This window comes from Hordeum vulgare, chromosome 7H, assembly GCF_904849725.1.
Source record: "Hordeum vulgare subsp. vulgare chromosome 7H, MorexV3_pseudomolecules_assembly, whole genome shotgun sequence".
Lineage (NCBI taxonomy): Eukaryota > Viridiplantae > Streptophyta > Magnoliopsida > Poales > Poaceae > Hordeum > Hordeum vulgare.
Window position 1 is genome coordinate 7,349,116 of NC_058524.1, and position 17,575 is coordinate 7,366,690.

Below are 17,575 nucleotides of genomic sequence, written 5' to 3' on the forward strand. Positions count from 1 at the left end.
GTCGTTTGTATCTAAAATGTCTTCTGAAGCAGTTAGAGGGTCATGAGAGCGGCACACTTGCTTGCTGGTAGCATATATAAGTTGTTCATACATGGTGCAGTTGCTGAAACCATTTACTCTCATAAATTTCACATGAACTTATTCACAAAGTGGCTTTAGATTATTTTCGTTGTTTGACAGCTGGGCGGAAGCTTTAGATTATTTTTGTTGTTTGACAGCTGGGCGGAACACGTGTCACCTTTGAGAACCATGATTGCCCGAGGGTCACAACAATGTATAAATCATTCCTGCATATTAGGTGCACTGGCTGCTTTCATGGCCATGTCTTCGTACACCATCTCCTTGGTAGTCAAATACTGTTGGACATGATCCGGCTATATATACACCACATGTGCCATGCCAACCTTAACATTTGGGCGATCACTGCAAAGGCCCTGTAACCATGACCTCCCCCCCCCCCCCCCCCCCCCCCCCCGCCAAAACCAAAAAATGCATTAGGACCATGTCCTAACGTCAATCGAGCATGTTATCCACTCAAATGATCTTTCTTTTTTTGAAATGTTGATACACACTACCGAATGGTTCTTAGCTTTGTTTAAGGAAATACCGTGCACATAATCTATTCGGCAATTATTTGCCGGTTGCGCTACCTATCTATCTTTCAAATCTCATGAGACAAGAACGAGAATCTTGGTCAACACAATGACCACAGGCTCAATCGATGACTACAGAAATGGAAGATTCATTCTAGTTTATTATATGTGGGAAATTTCATGATACTTGAGTGACTCATTTAGATCAATTAGTGAAAAAAAATACAAAGTTCATGCATCATGTAGGCGTGTCCGTTTGGGTTTAAAAGTCCCAACAGGTAGAACACAGGACCAAGGAGCAGCCTAATTAAGTGCATTCATAAATTTAGGCTTAATTAATGCCAGCAATTGTATTAGATGCATGCATGTCCATAGCTGCTATTGGTTGCATTTAGTGGCGAATCCAGGGATGGGCCAGGCCCCAGACGAACCGGGCTGAGGCCCAGAGCCGCAGTGCTACAGTACATGATGTAGGTAGGCCTCACGCCTCAGGCTACCGCCCCTTTTGCCCGGGGCCTAAATCCGCCCATGGTTGTATACTTCCTTGGGTTCAACAAACAAAGCGTTTTTAATTTTTGAATGCAATCGGTCTAGCAAACTGGAGCATAATGGAGGAAAGTTAATTGTTGCGGCCTTGTAAATCTGAACTTGCTATGCGTTGCTCGCTCGACTGTTAATCCTGGACGGAGGTAATATAGACCACGAAAATGGAGTCATCGTCACCACTTCCAAAGGAACCAAGGACCCCCATCTTGTGAAGCTTTTGGCCAAGGACACTTAAAAGGTTCCTATCAAAGCAAATGGGGAAAGGAAGAACATGACAAAGAGCATGTCCATCCAATGAGATACTACAGATGCAAGAACTGAAATTCATCACAATCCCTTCTCCGAGGCTGACTCCGAGGAGGCGGAGGGGGACAGTGAGATCCTACTCGACCCTATAAGAGGTTGAGGAAGACTTATGCCACCCTGTGGGCCCAGTCGTCGCCACCGGTGGGCTGTAGGTCATCTAAGGACGCCCAACGTCCTCAGCGCATGGGGCATCCGACCCCGACAAGGTAATTCACTTAATTCCTTTTTTGATTTATTTTGCCAAACATTTTCTATTAATAGGATTTAGTCCCCTACTTCCTTGCTTTCACAGCCCACCACACCACTTTCCCGCCGAACAAGTCACGGATGATGGAAATTCTTCGGTCTCTCTAGCTCGGAGCTGCTTGGACATGAGCCCTAATGCCCCCGCTCAATGCAAATTGGGGGAGGTTTCATGGTGCTCTGCCCCTCTCGTGTCTAACATGGATGGGGGCATAGAAGCGCCTTAGGAAGAGGCGGATCAAGGGAGATTTCATCGTGCTCCATCCTGGGTCGCTGAGGACCAAGGGGAAAAAGATTCCCCTTGAAAAGGAAGAGCTCGTGCTCGATCGCCCGACATCTTCAGCCCCAACGGCTCCAATGTCGTAGGGCGAAAAGGAGACGACCACACACCCATCAATTTGGAACAAGGCTGAGAGAACATTGTTGCACCTGATCGGCTTTGACCAGGTCGACCTACCGGGGTAGCAACAGGTGGTGGAGGCGGCGCTGACGAGCTTCTCCATGCTTCACGAGCATCGAGCCCTGCCCGGCATGGCGTTTACACAATTGCGGTCCATCGAGGATGGAATTCCGGAGGCCTTCCTCGACCTTTCAAAAGGATTTGATGTAATAACTGATATCTACTACACATATTCATTCTTGTAGATGTTTTGGGGCCTTCAATTGCGGAGTTTTGTAGGACAATAACAAATTTTCCTCAAGTGGATGACCTAAGGTTTATCAATCTGTGGGAGGTGTAGGATAAAAATGTTTTCTCCCAAACAATTTTGCAATCAAATACAAGAAATTTCTTGTGTCCCCAACACACCCAATACATTGATAAATTGAATAGGTGAACTAGTTCGGCGAATAGATGGTGATACAAGTGCAATATTGATGATAGAAATAGGTCTTTGTAATCTGAAAATATAAAAACGGTAAGGTAACAAGTAGTAAACAACGAGTAAATTGATCAGGATTTCTTCCATCCTTCCTAGCTCCGCGAGCTTGCACCCGCTTGACATCTTTTCCATTGTTCGTTCTCAGGTGGATTTGAACCAGTCTCTGTGTTTCGATTTCGAGTCCAAAAGGCCCGGCGAAAGAGGATTTTTGTCAAGTTGAGATGAACTACGGGAATCTATATATGGGATGAACTACGGGATTTTTGTCAAGGTCAATCAACCCATATGTGACATACGTGACAAATCAAAAGTGGGAAGCGTGGCTAATAGGAAGCAAAAAATTGGTGCCATCATGCACTAGAAGCATAGAAAATGGTTTGAGGAATCTACACGCTTTGCAAGCAAGATTTGGATACACAAATTTAATGTTTGTTAAAAAATATTGTTGTGCGGCACTATATGTCTACATTAGAAGCATATACTAAAAATCAGTGAAGCATGACTAACACGAAGCACTAATTCGCTGATATTCAATCAGCTGATATTCACCGGCTGAAGCAAACTATATTGCCCCAAGAAGCATATGTATTGCAATGTAGAAGTACCATGGAACATGTGGTAAACACTGGACTCAAATGGAAGCAAGAGGATGGATCTCACCAACATACCAATTGGTCAAATTTTTATAAACTATGGAAGAAAATTGTATGAAGTTCTTCTTTTCGAAATAAATTATACAAAGTTTAGAAGCGTGTTCATTCCAATATAAATACAGAAGCGTGAACGTGGTACTTTGTGAACAGGTTTAATCATGGATGGAAGCATGAGAGTTTTAAACTATAACAAAATTGATATTACCGCAAAGTTTGGGAGGCATACTACCGTGATTTGGTGATGTGTGTTCCCAAATAACTGAAATTCATAGATGATCTAGCTAGTGATCAATTACAAATCAGATAGAACCATCGAAGGCTAACCAAAATCATAGACAATGCAATGATCAATTACAAGTATGATATAAGCATCATATGAACAGAAAAAATAATATTGGAGGACTCAATACAAAGGTGAGGCCCATATGCTACCTGCAGGGGAGTGGCACAACCTTCCTCGTGTGCTGGCTTTGCACCACAACCGAGACAACAATCCGGCGTGTTGGACCGTGGAGCTTGGGGTCCGAACCTGGCGGAGATGCCTGGGAATGGGGTTCGGCGCTCGCTCATGCTTGAGGTGGATAAGTCAGGTGCATCCATCAAACAGGACGGTGCACTGGCAATCTAAAACTGATGGATGCGGCAGGGAGGGCAAGCGCGGAGAGACCAAGAGCGGCGGGGCAATGGTGACGTCGGCGCGTGAGAAAAATCGGGAGCTGGCGATCCGGGAAAGAGTATCTAGTGGGTTTGGGATAGGTAGATTAATGTGTGATAACTGACGAGCGAGGTTATAGCTAGGACGTAAAAATCAGCGAGGTATGGAAACAAAGCTAGGATTTGGGAAGTAGCACCAACCGTGGGATGAAAAATGTATCTACGTCTCCTGACCGGTCTGAAGAATGACTTTTATAGGACGATTGATGGAAAGTGTTTCCCAAAGTGAAACACGGGACCAAGGAGCAGCCCTAATTAAGTGCACGTACACGTTTAGACTTAATTAATGCCAGGAATTGTATTTGATGCATGCATGCCCATAGCTGCTATTGGTTGCATGCAGTGGCGAACCCACGAATGAGCAATGCCCTAGGCAAACCTTTGTTGACTGTAACATTTACTATAGCCGTAGTGCTACAGTATGCGAAGTAGATGGGCCTCACGCCCCAGGCTACCGTCCCTTAGGCTGGCCCTGGCCCCAATGCAGGTAACTTCGGTGGTAACTTCATGTCCAGCTCAGCAAAATTTCCTACGTGGCAGTGAGTTAATGAGGAGAGAAGGAATTGGAGTAACCACCGTGATTACCGTAACTTCGCGCTTTGTACGAGACTTTTTTAATGCTAGAGGTTGTTTCTTTATAAAATGCTACTATAGATCCCACAAAAGCAATAAATGAACCCTCTAAGTTACCACCCCTAAGTTACCACCCACTATGAAGGTAGTAACATAGAGTAGTAACATGCTTATGTGTCATGTATGTTACTACTCAATGTTACTCCCCATTGTGACGGAGAGTAACATAAGGTAGGAACCTACACACTTTTTTAGACTATGTTCCTACCTCCACAATGGGGAGTAACATATATGTAGTGTCATGCAACAATGCATTTATTAGGCTATAGACTCATTGTTTGTTGGAGTGTGTGATGTTCCGGTAACTTAGCTAGTTACCACAAGCACCTCTCTCTTCATTAAATATGTGCCACATAAGCAAAGTTGTATTGGAGTGTGCGATGTTACTGCTAAGTTCCTCCCCATTGTGACCAGCCTTATGCCTGGGACCTGAATCCGTCCATGGTTGCACGCTTCCTTGGGTGTAATGAACAAAACGTTTTTAATTCTCGGATGCAATCAGTCTAGCAAACTGGAGCACAATGGAGGGAATTAATTGTTGCGGCCTTGTAAATCTGAACTTGCTATACGTTGCTCGCTGGACCTTTAATCCTGGACGGATGTAATATAGGTCAACAAAATGGAGTCCCCGTCACTACTACCAAAGGAACCCAGGACCCCCATCTTGTGAAGCTTTTGTCCAGGGACACTTACAAGGTCCCTATCAAAGTGAAGGGGAAAATCAAGAACAAGACAAAGAGCATGCCCATCCAATGAGATACCACGGATGCAAGAACTGAAAGTCACCACAATCCCTTCTCCGAGGCTGATTCCGAGGAGGAGGAGGGGGAGAGCGAGGTCCTGTTGGGGCTGCAGCAGCCCCTCTCTTCTTCTTTCACTCGCACGAACAAAGGTAGAAGAAGGAAACAGCACAGAATTTTGCCGGCGACGAACGCCGCCACGGACGCACCAACGCCCTAATCTTTTCTGTATTCAGCTGGCTCAAACTCATACAAGCAGTACACGTGATGGTTATATAGGCAGAGCACGCAGCGTACGCACGCCTCGTTCCACTTCTGCCCATCAGCCAACCCACGCACGCACTAACCTGCCGTCATGTTCGGCCACTGACCCGACTAATCTAGCTACATGCAGGCGCACGTACGTCACTCAAGCAATATGTCCACAACGGCCACATGACTTGGTCCGGCAGCTGCGCACGACCCGGTCACACGCGCATCTGTCAAGATTAGTGCTAACATTTTCCCCCCTAATCTTCACACGACACGCCGTCGACCCTCGCCTTGAATGTCTCCTTTCGTCTCCGGCGACACACGCCGAGCTCCTTGTCCGGCGACGCACGCCTGACGTTCTCCAGCTCCGACGACCTACGCCGGTTGTCCTCTTCAACGGGGACAAACGCCGAGCACCTCGATGACGCCACGCCCTGCACGCCCCGGCTCGCACACACGATCACGCACTGACGTGATCGACGCGGCCGTCCTGCGCTCCACTCGACGCGTTCTCCTCCGATGATCCACACACCCTCGGCTCACGCACATGCCGCGTCCTGACGCAAGCAACATGGCCGCTCGAGCTGCCTCACCCGCCGCACGAACGGCTTCTCCTCCACGCCATCGAGCCATGCCGCGCCACCGCAGCCTCTGCGCCACCACGCAGGTCCGCCGCGGCCGCCCCGCTCCCAGCACGCACGGCATGGCCATGCTCCACGGCTCACTGTGCGCCAACTCCGCGTCTGCCATGACAGCCGCCATGCCGTGCACCTCAACAGGCCGACATACAACACGGAGCTCCGCGCAGCCACCGACAACCACCGCCATCGCCGGTACGCCTCCGGTACGGCGAACATGCCCAAGACCATCAAGCCCATGATACCAAATGTTGGGACAAACCCACCGGCGACCCAAACGCCGGACGAAGGTAGATGAAGGAGACACCATGATTTTTCCGGCGACGAACGCCGCGGCGCACCAACGCCTATATCTTGGCTTTATTTCTCACGACTCGAACACATACATGAGGTACACACGCACGCACGCGGCACAACCCGGAAGAACTCTCACGCCGACCGGACACACATCACGGTACCGACGGAGACTACAGCTTCTAGGCCCCTCACACTTGGCTCGGCACACCATGTTGCTCGGCAACACACCGGAGCACCGCCACACACACCGGCCCAGCCAACCAATACACATGGGAGGTATTTATACCCGTGTGCACAGACGCACGACCCGGCCACAACTCCACACACGCACTAACTAGCCTGAACTCCCGGCCACTACTACATCGTGGTGCTTATCCTCTAATGACCGAGCCCACTCTCCCATGTGTATAGCTAGCTAACAAACTCATGCATGCATGGACACACTCAACGCAGCTACATACCGGCGTCTAGCTCGACGCACGCACACACGTGGCTTATGCCTAACAATCTCCCCCTAAGCCACGATCTCGCTGCACGATCTGCCGGCAGGAGCCCCGACTCCTGTATGCCGTCTCGCTGCACGATCTGCCGGCAGGAGCCCCGACTCCTGTATGTCGTCGGCATGCCTGTCTCTGTCCAGCGCCTCCGTGCCCGCTGCCACATGTTGTCTGCTTGCCGCGCCCGAACCACCGTTGTTGTGTCGCTTGACGTCGATGGACTCCGCATCAGACATGACAGCCGCCACGCCGCGCACCTCAACAGGCCGACATACAGCCCGGAGCTCCGCGCAGCCACCGGCAACCACCGCCATCGCCGGTACGCCTCCGATACGGCAAACATGCCCAAGACCATCAAGCTCAGATACCAAATGTTGGGGCTGCAGGAGGGGCAGCCCCTCTCTTCTTCTTTCACTCGCACGAACAAAGGTAGAAGAAGGGAGACAACACGGAATTTTGCCGGCGACGAACGCGGCCACGGACGCACCAACGCCCTAATCTTTTCTGTATTCAGCTGGCTCAAACTCATACAAGCAGTACACGTGATGGTTATATAGGCAGAGCACGCAGCGTACGCACGCCTCGTTCCACTTCTGCCCACCAGCCAGCCCACACACGCACTAACCTGCCGCCATGTTCGGCCACTGACCCGACTAATCTAGGTACATGCAGGCGCACGTACGCCACTCAAGCAATATGTCCACAACGGCCACATGACTTGGTCCAGCAGCTGCGCACGACCCGGTCACACGCGCATCTGTCAAGATTAGTGCTAACAGGTCCTACTCGGTCGTATAAGAGGTAGAGGAACCGGTGCACTCTGGCTGCTCTAAGAACGCCCAATGTCACCCTGCGTGCCCAGTTATCGCCACCGGTGGAACCGGTGCACTCTAGCTGCTCTAAGGACGCCCAAGCGCATGGGACATCCGACCCCGACAAGGTAATTCACTTAATGCCTTTTTCCATTTATTTTGCAAAGCATTTTTTTTCTAATATGATTTTATTCCCCTACTTCCTTGCTTTATCAGCCCACCACACCGCTTTGATGCCAAAAAAGACACGGTTGACGGAATTCCTTCGGTCTCTCTGGCTCGGAGCTCCTCGGACATGGGCACTAATCCCCCTGCTCAACGCTGGTTGGGGGAGGTTTCATCATGCTCTGCCCCTCTCGTGTCTAAAACGGAGGGGTACATAGAAGAGCCTTAGGAAGAGGCGGATCATGGGAGGTCTCATCCTGGGTCGCCGAGGACCAAGGGGAAAAAGATTCCCCTTGACAAGGAACAGCCAGTGCTCGATCGCCCGACATCTTTGGCCTGAAAGGCTCCAATGTTGTAGGGCGAAAAGGAGACGGACACACCCCCATCAACTGGGAAAAAGGCCGAGAGAACTTTGTTGCCCCAGATCGGCTTTGACCATGTCGACCTACCGGGGTAGCAACAGGCGGTGGAGGCGGCGTTGACGAGCTCCTCCATGCTTCCCAAGCATCGTGCCCTTCCCGGCATGACGTTTACGCAATTCTGGTCCAGAGGATGAAATTCTGGAGGCCTTCCTCGGCCTTTTCAAAAGGTTTTGATGTAATAAATGATATAAACTACACATATTTATTCTTGTAGATGTTTTTGGGCCTCCAATTGCAGAGTCTTGTAGGACAATAACAAATTTCCCTCAAATGGATGACCTAAGGTTTATCAATCCATGAGAGGTGTAGGATGAAATTGTTCTCTCCCAAACATACCTGCAATCAAATACAAGAAATTTCTTGTGTCCTCAAAATACCCAATACAATGGTAAATTGAATAAGTGCACTAGTTCGGCGAATAAATGGTGATACAAGTGCAATATTAATGAAGAAATAGGTCTTTGTAATCTGAAATTATAAAAACGTTAAGGTAACAAGTAGTAAACAACGAGCAAAACGTTATATCAGTGCTTGGCAACAAGACCTAGGGTTCATCCCTTCACTAGTGCAACCTCTCAACAATGCTAGCATAACTAAATCATATACCTATTCCTCAACATGCGATAAAGAATCACTCCAATGTTCCTATCTAACGAAGAACATATGATGTAATTGTTGTAGGTAGTAGAACCACCTTAAAGTTTTCATTTTCGATCAGTCTATTGAGTCAACCATATATATGTCACAAAGAGACCTAGAATTTCAGATTCACGCATCAAACAATTTCAGATTCGTCATGTTCTATTCAACACAAAGAACATCAAAGAGTACCCAATATTTCTACTAGAGAAAGTAGGACAAGAATGTGTATCAACCCATATGCATAGATTACCCCATTGTCACCACGGGAATCAGCAAGTTGATTACCAAAACATATATCAAGTGAATCAACAGAACACCCCATTGTCACCAGGGTATCCACATGCAAGACATACATCAAGTGTTCTCAAATCCAATCCAACATAACAAAACCTCAAAGGGAAAGACTCAATTCATCGCATCAAGATAGCAAAGAAAGAACACCATATGATCCAACTATATTAACAAAGCTCGTGATACATCAAGACCGTGCCATCTCAAGAACACGAGAGAGAGAGATTAAACACATAGCTACTGGTAGATACCCTTAGCCCCACGGGTGAACTACTCCCTTTTCATCATGGGGACCGTCGGGATGATGAAGATTGCCTCTGGTGATAATTTTCCCCTGCGACAAGGTGCCAGAACAGGGCTCCAGATGAGATAGCGTCGGACCAGAAGCTTGCGCCGGCGGAGCGAAAATTCTAGGTTAACTTTCGGGGGTTTCAGAATATATATGGTTTTTTCTGCGTTGGAATCAAGCCAAGAAGTGCCACAGGGGGGCACAAGGTATTTTGGCGCGACCACTGTGGGGCCCATGTGGGTCTTCTGGTACTCCCTTGAAGCTTCCTACGTCTGTTTCCTTTCATAAGAAATTGTAAAAAAGTTTCGGTCGATTTCGAGAACTTTTATTTTCAACACACAAACAACATCATGGTAATTCTGCTCAAAACAGCGTCAGTCCGGATTAGTTCTAATTAAATCATATATAGTAGATCAAAACCATATAAAATACTATAAACATGGTTAAATATGATATGAATACTACAAAAAAGATTGATACGTTGGAGACATATCAATTACAGTACAACAATACAACAACATATTAAGTTGGACTTCACTATGGTGCATAGTTTGAAAAAATATAGCAAAGTCCCATACAATGGCTCCAAGTAATGGTAAGTTTTTTTTTTTGCATGGGGGGCTACGAGAAAGTATAATCATGACAATAAACCCCCGGGAAACATCAACATCATACATCAAACAATAAATCTACGCTCCCCCAATTTGCACAACCCAGAACAACATGGTGTAGTGTTGGGCATTCAAAGATCAAGAAAGCATTTCCCACGGATCAAGTCGATCCTGATACACCGTCACCGATATTGCTGAGACTCCTAGGCTGTTGGCATCTCCCCATCAGAAATATCGGCCGCCACTGCTCCCTGGTACGGCAAACATAGTGCAACCACGGCTCCATGGTATGCCAAACACTTGCGGAGCTACGGCAAGGCCGATTAGGCCGTGACCAGCCGAGTGTTGGAGCAAAATAATAAACTACAACTAGCAGTAGCTTGAACTCAATGTCGTTGCAGCGGACGACTAAGAAGCAGAGCAGCCGCCATTCACACACCCCCACGACAGAGGCAAACAGCAGCCATCGGCTGCCCGAGCGGTGGCTTCCCGTCATTGTCGCGCAGCTATCCACGTGAAACCATGCAACTCTATGCATCTGAGAATTTTCATTTCCGATGTCTCCTATTCTCAAATTAACCTCTGTTCTCCTTTTGTTTTCCTTGTTGCTTGTATGCGAGAGCAAAGATGTTGAGCTTGTAGAATGCAGAGAAAACTCATTTGGCAGTCGTATATAAATTGTTTTTTTCTTGCAATGTTTCGACGGACAAATGTTGTATGGAAGCAAGAGGAAGGTGATGATTATATAACACGGAGAGAAAACACTGGCCGGTGGGCATAATAAATTGCTCCTTCTGCAATACTGTCTTGTTTGCTCAAAATGTTTATCTGCAGTCAATTGTACTCCTAGATAATTTTGCACGGAAAAACTTTCATAAATAGAGTATTGTGGTGCGCACATGCGGCCATCAGAAAGAAATGACGGAGGAGAGTGGAATTGATGAAGTGTTTATGCATGGCGCTCGCCTTGAGCTAAAAGACTATCCGCGTGTAGAAATTAGGAACGATGACTAAATTACAAGAAGACACCAGCAACGCAATCATATGCTGGCCGATGGCTTACAAGAAGACATTTAATCGACTTGCACTGCACCAGCAACAAGTGAAGCCTAGCTCTCGCTAACAATGATAGTTGGCCATGGGCTCGTCGGCACTTTCTCCTTTGGTGGTGAGATCCTCCGGCTCCGGCAGGTGACCTCGAAGCACCTGCACCTCCAGCACCACCTCCCCCTCACCGCCATCTCTAGCATCCCCGGACAACAGCTCGAACACGCACCCATCTCCGACCTGCAGCCGATTGTCGATGGCAAAGTCCGCCCAGCCCGCGGCGAGGTTCTTCAGCTTGGTGTGGCCAGAGTAGCTCATGATCCACGAGCTCCCACGGCACCGGAGCACCACCGCCGTGCGCCTTGCAGGCAGCCGGCGCTGGAAGTGAGTCGGGATGATCTGCAGGTTCCGTCGCAAGAAGAAGAGGAGTTCAGGACATGACCAACTGAGTATGAAGCTACCGCAATTGTTGCAGCATCGTATCATACCAGCAGATAGGGCTTCTGGACATGGGTCTTGCACATGACGACGGTGAAGAAGGGCCGGTCGCCGGAGAGTGGGGTGGTCTCGTCATCCTCGCCCGCACCCTGCTGCAAGACCTATTTTTTCACAGAAAAAATTATGTTCTTATACAAAAACAGGGGAATCAAAATATTATAAATCCATGTGGAGGGGAAAATAAAATTGAGCGAGGAGAATATAATTTGGGGTGCGGCAGAGTGGGGGAGAAGATGATCACCATGAGTAGAAGAGCAGAGCAGGCAAGAGAAGGAGCCACTTCACTTGGATGTTCTTCAACGAATGGCAAAGCTAGCAAGTCCACTGCTCATTGTGGAGCGCCTGTGCAGCCAACTTTAAGCCTTCTGAACTTTACCAAGTCACCGTGGTAAGAAAAAAAAGGAAGAGAACCAACCAACCAACCAGCAGACAGCAGTACTATATATAGAATTAAGACAATTAAATGATTTAGCACGCATATAGACATATAGAGCTGCCAAGGTTCATCCATCACTACTAGAATTACTTCTCCTATGCTGAATCCAGAAGAGATTCAGCTCAAATCATGTACTACCTCCGTCCGGAAATACTTGTCCTAGAGATGAATGTATCTAGACTTATTTTAATTGTAGATACATTCATTATATGCATTTTTAGGACAAGTATTTCCGGACGGAGGGAGTATATCTTAGTTTGACAATGCGACAACACATCAGAGCTTCACTAACACTACTCATTTCGGCAAAATATTCTACAAAATCACATACATTGGCTCCAGTAATTGCCTTTTTTTTTTACTTGGAAGGTTAGGACAATGTAAGAACGTGTACAAAATCCACCCCCACAAAATATTACACATCCAAAAATATATCCCATGTTACCTTCATTTGTGGAATGTCAGAGATGCAATAAAAACATCATTTGTCTCGGTATGAGGCCTACAGATTAATCAGGTAAAATAGAAAGATGCGGAACAGCAGGTACTCCCAAAGAACTGAGTCAAACAATGGACAGTACTGTAGAATTATTGCAGTTAACAGATTTGGCATACATATTGCACAGCTGCTCCCAGAAATGAATGCCTTTACTAGTCACTGATTTGGAAAGTATTCATTGCTCACTGCACATGCAAAGCTAGCTACCATGTGATAGAGCTGCCAAGGTGCATCCATCAACCATTGTGCTGAATCCATGGGAGTTCCAGTGCCCATCATTTATTCCAGTACAACAATACACCACCTTATTGAGCCAATCCTCACTAAGCTGCATAGTTTGTAAAATTGTACAAAATCCCATAGAATGGCTCGGAGTAATCGCCAAGAATTTTTTACAAGGGGGTCACGGGAATGTAAAACCTGGGTGGAATCCCCAGGGAAACATTATACATCCAACAATATATATTCAGGCTCCCTCGATTTGTGGAACCCAGAACAGCATAGCGGAAGGTTGGGCGTTCAGAGATCAGAGATACATTTGCCACTGATGAAGTCTACCACCTGCAAGACTGCCTGGTCAAGCGCCATCGTCACCGAGATCAGGTTTTGCAGAAACTCCTCGGCTGTTGGCTTCTCCCCATCAACAATGTCGGTCACAGCTTTGACAAAGATAGCGGGTGTTGAGAACAAGTCAGCAACATAAGCCACCGCTGCTCCCTGGAATGGCAAGCGAGAAAAAAAAAACAAGTTAGAGGTCTACAAATTATAGTATGTTGTTAGCAGGTACAAGAGATGGAAGTAAGGACGGCAGCTTTCTAAAACCCACCCACCGCCCCTCCCTCTCGCGGTGCTCCCCCGAGCGACCTAGGGGAACCCTAACCCACCGCCGCACAGCGGCTCCCTCGCCCGACAGACAGGGATGGTGGCTGGGCCTTCTTTTCCACTCCAGCATCGGTTCGTTTGCGGCAGACTCGGGTGGGCTTTCCCCCTCTTCTGCGGATTCAGGAACGGGCTCGACAGGCAGGGGGCGGTTCCATGGTGCGGTGCTGGTGGCTCTGCTCGTTGTGCATGTGTGGGCTTGCCGAGGTGGCAGTGGACTTTGGGACGGGGCAAGGGTGCCCCCCTCCCAACACCCGATGCATCTGGCGGCTGCAGCTAGTGGCTACAAGAGTTCCCCTTGCCCAGACCTAGCCATCGAGGCCACCAACCCTATCAAGGTGTCTGCTTTGGGGCTGGAAGGGGGATCTTCTGCCACTTTATGGTCGGCTGCGTCGGTACAGTACATCCATGGCCGAGGGTTGGGCTTGAATGCCGGGGTGGGCGGTCCTCATGGTGGAAGCCGGGGTGCTCATGGGCGGAGCACGCAGTGGTGCTAATGGTGTTGGCCGGGGTGGAAACTCTGACTTATCAGGATGGCGGCGGCGGCGTTCTGCTGTCGTCCCGTTGTTGAAGGTGTCGTCGCGGTCTCTCATTTGTTGCCATGGTGCTCCGGAGGAAACCCTGATCATTGGATTGGGCGGTGGCTGCGCTCCGCTGTCGTTGCCTTTCTGAAGGCCCTGCCTTGGAGCCCATTGTACGTCATGCACGGGTTCACCACATTGCGGTGGCTCATCCACGGTTGCAGGCCCCGACGACTTCACAGTAGTGCTTAGTGTTTGACATGATGTTTGCTTGGAGTTATTTGGGATGGTGTTGCTGTTTTCAGCATCTTTGTATGCAGCCTTGGGTGTGTGTGCTGTGGTGGCATATGTTTGTATCGGATTGTTCAGTGATGGTTGCTTTCTATATAAAAAAGGGGGGAGACCCTTTTTCGTCAAGGTACAAGAGATGGATCCAGAACTAAAATGACTTGACCGTCATAATTCAAACCAACTACCAGTACACAAAAATGGGTATCTTAATGTTGTTCTATTTAACTACAACTACAGTATAACCTAGAAAGAACTATAAAGATCATTAAAGAACTACTCTAAGGCTCTATTAAAAGTATAGCTGCCTATAGCCCAACAACTACCCTATCAAAATTTTAGATATCTTAAAGTTGTCCTGGAGAACTATTAGATGAACAAACTCCATTTGCTTCTCACTCACATGCGTTTGTAATTCATAAGTTGAACGGTGACGCAAAAGCATGTACCTCCATATCCTTGACTGTAGCTTCATTGCTCAGTATTGCTGACTCATCATGAGGAGACATATCTAGAGAATCACCAGTTGACAGCTTCCCAACCTGAAAAACAGAGGAAACAGAGCAACTTTAGAGAAGATGCCAACTCTCGAGTCTATGAAATGATATGCATTACTAAGTGAAAACTAAAAATTCGTTTCAGCAACAACACTGTTTAAAACAAACAGCAAGATATATACATGTTGTCAAGCACGGCCAAAAAAATATTCCAGAAGATTGACAAGTGGTAACAGTTTAGTGAAGCCCTATAACTTACCTTCAAATTGAGTTCTTTCACTATATTTGGGGTTTCAAATGTTTTTCGCGCTCCAATTCCATAACTGTCAAAAACCTATACAAGAAAGAGCATGTCAACATCAATGAAGTTTGAACAGAGAATTAAGAGAATGAAAGATCAAACCACAAGTATCAGGAAGTAGCATGGATCTTAGTTCTACATTTTTATCCGTGATGATACAGTCAAGCAGAAAACTCTTACCGGTAGGAACAATATGCATTGGATTATTGAATGCATTTGGTAAAACTAGCTAAGCACAGGTATGACTTCCTAATTACACTGCAGTTTATCGATGTAATCATGCTATAAGAAAATCGATGCAATTCCACTGTGTATGGACAAGAAACATAAGGCAGGAACTCACAGGAATGGGTATTCTCCTGTCATGGAATGCAACATCTGAAGCCAAGAAGACATCCCCAATACCTGCTCCTTTGGCCTAAAACGCAAGAAACCACAGATCAGCAAGTGCATAAGAGGTGTGACATCAAACATGCAGTACAATCAAAACACTACCTTGAAACCGCCTGCAGTACCAGCGTTGATGATAAGGTCTGGCTTCAACAACTGTATAGAAGCATAAGTAACCAGAGCTGCCGATACTGTACCCACACTGTCCACTCCTGAGAGGCATGAGCTCAAGGTAAGGAACAAAGTTCATATATGGACGATTAAAACAAACAAGCAACGCTGCTTCAGAGAAGGTCATCAAGAGAACTGAACTAGACTGCTCCACAGAGAACATGTCCTTGCAGCGAGTTGGAAATACCGGCACACTGACAAGAACTTACCGAGCAGAGGATCTTTTCCAGGCCATACAAGGTCAATGTGGAGGCCTTTGTATTCGCCATGGTACCGAGTCCATGGGGCACCTTTAGGAAATCTGTATGGTGCGCACGAGGAAGAAAGGCGTTAGGTTGAGAGTATCGGGCAGGTTACTAGTATCAGAGAAAGCTGAGGACCATGAACCTAATTCGTCTATATCACGGAGCCAAAACAGGAATTATAAAATAGTGTGTTGGTCTGTTTTAACCATCTCCTAGCAGGAATTTGACCGCCTCGCATACAAACACTCTACCTAAAATTCCAACCAGCCTGTCAAACGAAAGCCGTCTAGCACTATAATTTCACCCTCACAATTCAGTTTGGACGTCTATATAGGCTGTGTGAACTAACCATCCAACAGGGCCCGTCTCTCCAACAGAAACTTCCTGCCACTTAACCACAATCTGATTTACCACTTAATCTCAATCTGATTTCCGGAACAGCGGAAATCCGTGCATTCACTGGTTGCTTATTTATTCTAAATTTTGTGCGGCTGTGCTAATTCCCAAATTTGTTTGTGTTTCCCAGGTTCGTGCATCAGCCAGCATGACTCGGATTGCGAACAAAAGGGGGGGGGGGGGGGGGGGGGGGGGGCAGACTGACATGGACTCGTCGGCGGCCGCCTCGACGAGCTGGAACCGGGTGACGAGCGGGAGCGCCTCCGTCTGCATCGCTGCAACCAAACCAGACCCCGCACACAGTGAGCAAGCAAGCAAGCAAGCATAGCGCCAGGAGCGGCGGGGAGGGAAAAGCGCACGCACCTATGACGACGAGGACCTTGGAGATGGCGCCGGCCGCGGAGGCCTCGGCGGAGGCGGCGGCCGGCTCTTCGGAGGAGGGTGGCGCCATGGCCGGAGGAGCGGGGCTGCGGCGGCGCGGGATCTGGTCGGCGACGGCGGCGGCGGTGGGCGAGGAGGTGCCAAACCCGCGGTTCGCTTCCTTATACACTTCCGTCCGTGTTGGGGGGTGGCATGATTGGCGCCGCCCCTCGTCCCACCTGCCAGCCGAATTATTCGGCCCAGTAAGCGAGTCTTGGCTGCCTGACTCAGCTAAACGACGCCCATTTAGTATGATGCAACACGCTCACATGGAGTCATTATTTATACTAGTACAAATCCCCGTGCGTTGCAATGGGCTATAAATTTAATAGAAGTTGGCCCTTGTAATTTTTTTATAATTAATTAATTTCTATGACTAACAGTTTCATTTGCAATTTTATTTTGTTAATTAATGATAGCATATGTATTAGAACATTACTTTTATCTTCCTGATATATGTGTTTGCATTTGTAATCTAGGTGAGTCTTAATTTGGTTGCAAACATATTAGGCAGCTACATCGAAAACAATCAACTTGTAAGTACATGCATACCAAATGTTCCAGGTTGCGTATCAATATCGGTATTCTTAAAATAATAATTAGCAAAACAGTTTATATATACGAAAAATCAAAGCTCAGCCATTTTTTGCGTAAAGCTTGTATAAACAACATTGTATATCTTTTATACATTAGAAACATTTTTTGCGTGTGACATCACAAACATTATTGAGTTTTGATGTCTAATTTTTTTAATATGCATTT

At 47.4% G+C, this 17,575-nt stretch overlaps 3 protein-coding genes across 3 annotated transcripts; all 3 read right to left on the reverse strand.

The window, feature by feature from the left end:
* Positions 1 to 5,767: 5,767 nt before the first annotated feature.
* Positions 5,768 to 6,266, reverse strand: LOC123407567. The gene has a single exon (XM_045100730.1). It carries the CDS (start codon positions 6,264 to 6,266, stop codon positions 5,955 to 5,957), a length of 312 nt encoding a protein of 103 aa, XP_044956665.1. The 3' UTR covers positions 5,768 to 5,954.
* A 4,800-nt stretch (positions 6,267 to 11,066) lies between these two features.
* On the reverse strand, positions 11,067 to 12,394 carry LOC123407820 (B3 domain-containing protein Os06g0112300-like). Its single transcript, XM_045101047.1, has 3 exons — positions 12,012 to 12,394; positions 11,761 to 11,871; positions 11,067 to 11,671 (listed from the first exon to the last, which is right to left on the reverse strand). Exons 1-3 carry the CDS (start codon positions 12,012 to 12,014, stop codon positions 11,345 to 11,347), a joined length of 441 nt encoding a protein of 146 aa, XP_044956982.1. The 5' UTR covers positions 12,015 to 12,394; the 3' UTR covers positions 11,067 to 11,344.
* Positions 12,395 to 12,836: 442 nt separating this feature from the next.
* LOC123407818 (5'-methylthioadenosine/S-adenosylhomocysteine nucleosidase-like) lies at positions 12,837 to 16,951 on the reverse strand. The gene is made up of 8 exons (XM_045101046.1): positions 16,757 to 16,951; positions 16,599 to 16,668; positions 15,962 to 16,053; positions 15,687 to 15,793; positions 15,535 to 15,609; positions 15,150 to 15,224; positions 14,843 to 14,935; positions 12,837 to 13,422 (listed from the first exon to the last, which is right to left on the reverse strand). The coding sequence occupies exons 1-8, from the start codon at positions 16,842 to 16,844 to the stop codon at positions 13,225 to 13,227; spliced, it is 798 nt and encodes a 265-aa protein (XP_044956981.1). The 5' UTR covers positions 16,845 to 16,951; the 3' UTR covers positions 12,837 to 13,224.
* Between the last annotated feature and the right edge of the window lie 624 nt (positions 16,952 to 17,575).

Bases quoted from the DNA above. Each gene is read 5' to 3' on its own strand.
- LOC123407567 (XM_045100730.1), bottom strand. From the start codon at position 6,266: ATGCCGTGCGTGCTGGGAGCGGGGCGGCCGCGGCGGACCTGCGTGGTG.
- LOC123407820 (XM_045101047.1), bottom strand. The intron at 11,672-11,760 runs GTATGATACGAT...CGGAACCTGCAG, and splicing joins TCCAGAAGCCCTATCTGCTG to ATCATCCCGACTCACTTCCA.
- LOC123407818 (XM_045101046.1), bottom strand. From the start codon at position 16,844: ATGGCGCCACCCTCCTCCGAAGAGCCGGCCGCCGCCTCCGCCGAGGCC. The intron at 16,054-16,598 runs GTCAGTCTGCCC...CGCACCATACAG, and splicing joins GCGGCCGCCGACGAGTCCAT to ATTTCCTAAAGGTGCCCCAT. The intron at 14,936-15,149 runs GTAAGTTATAGG...TCTGTTTTTCAG, and splicing joins TGAAAGAACTCAATTTGAAG to GTTGGGAAGCTGTCAACTGG.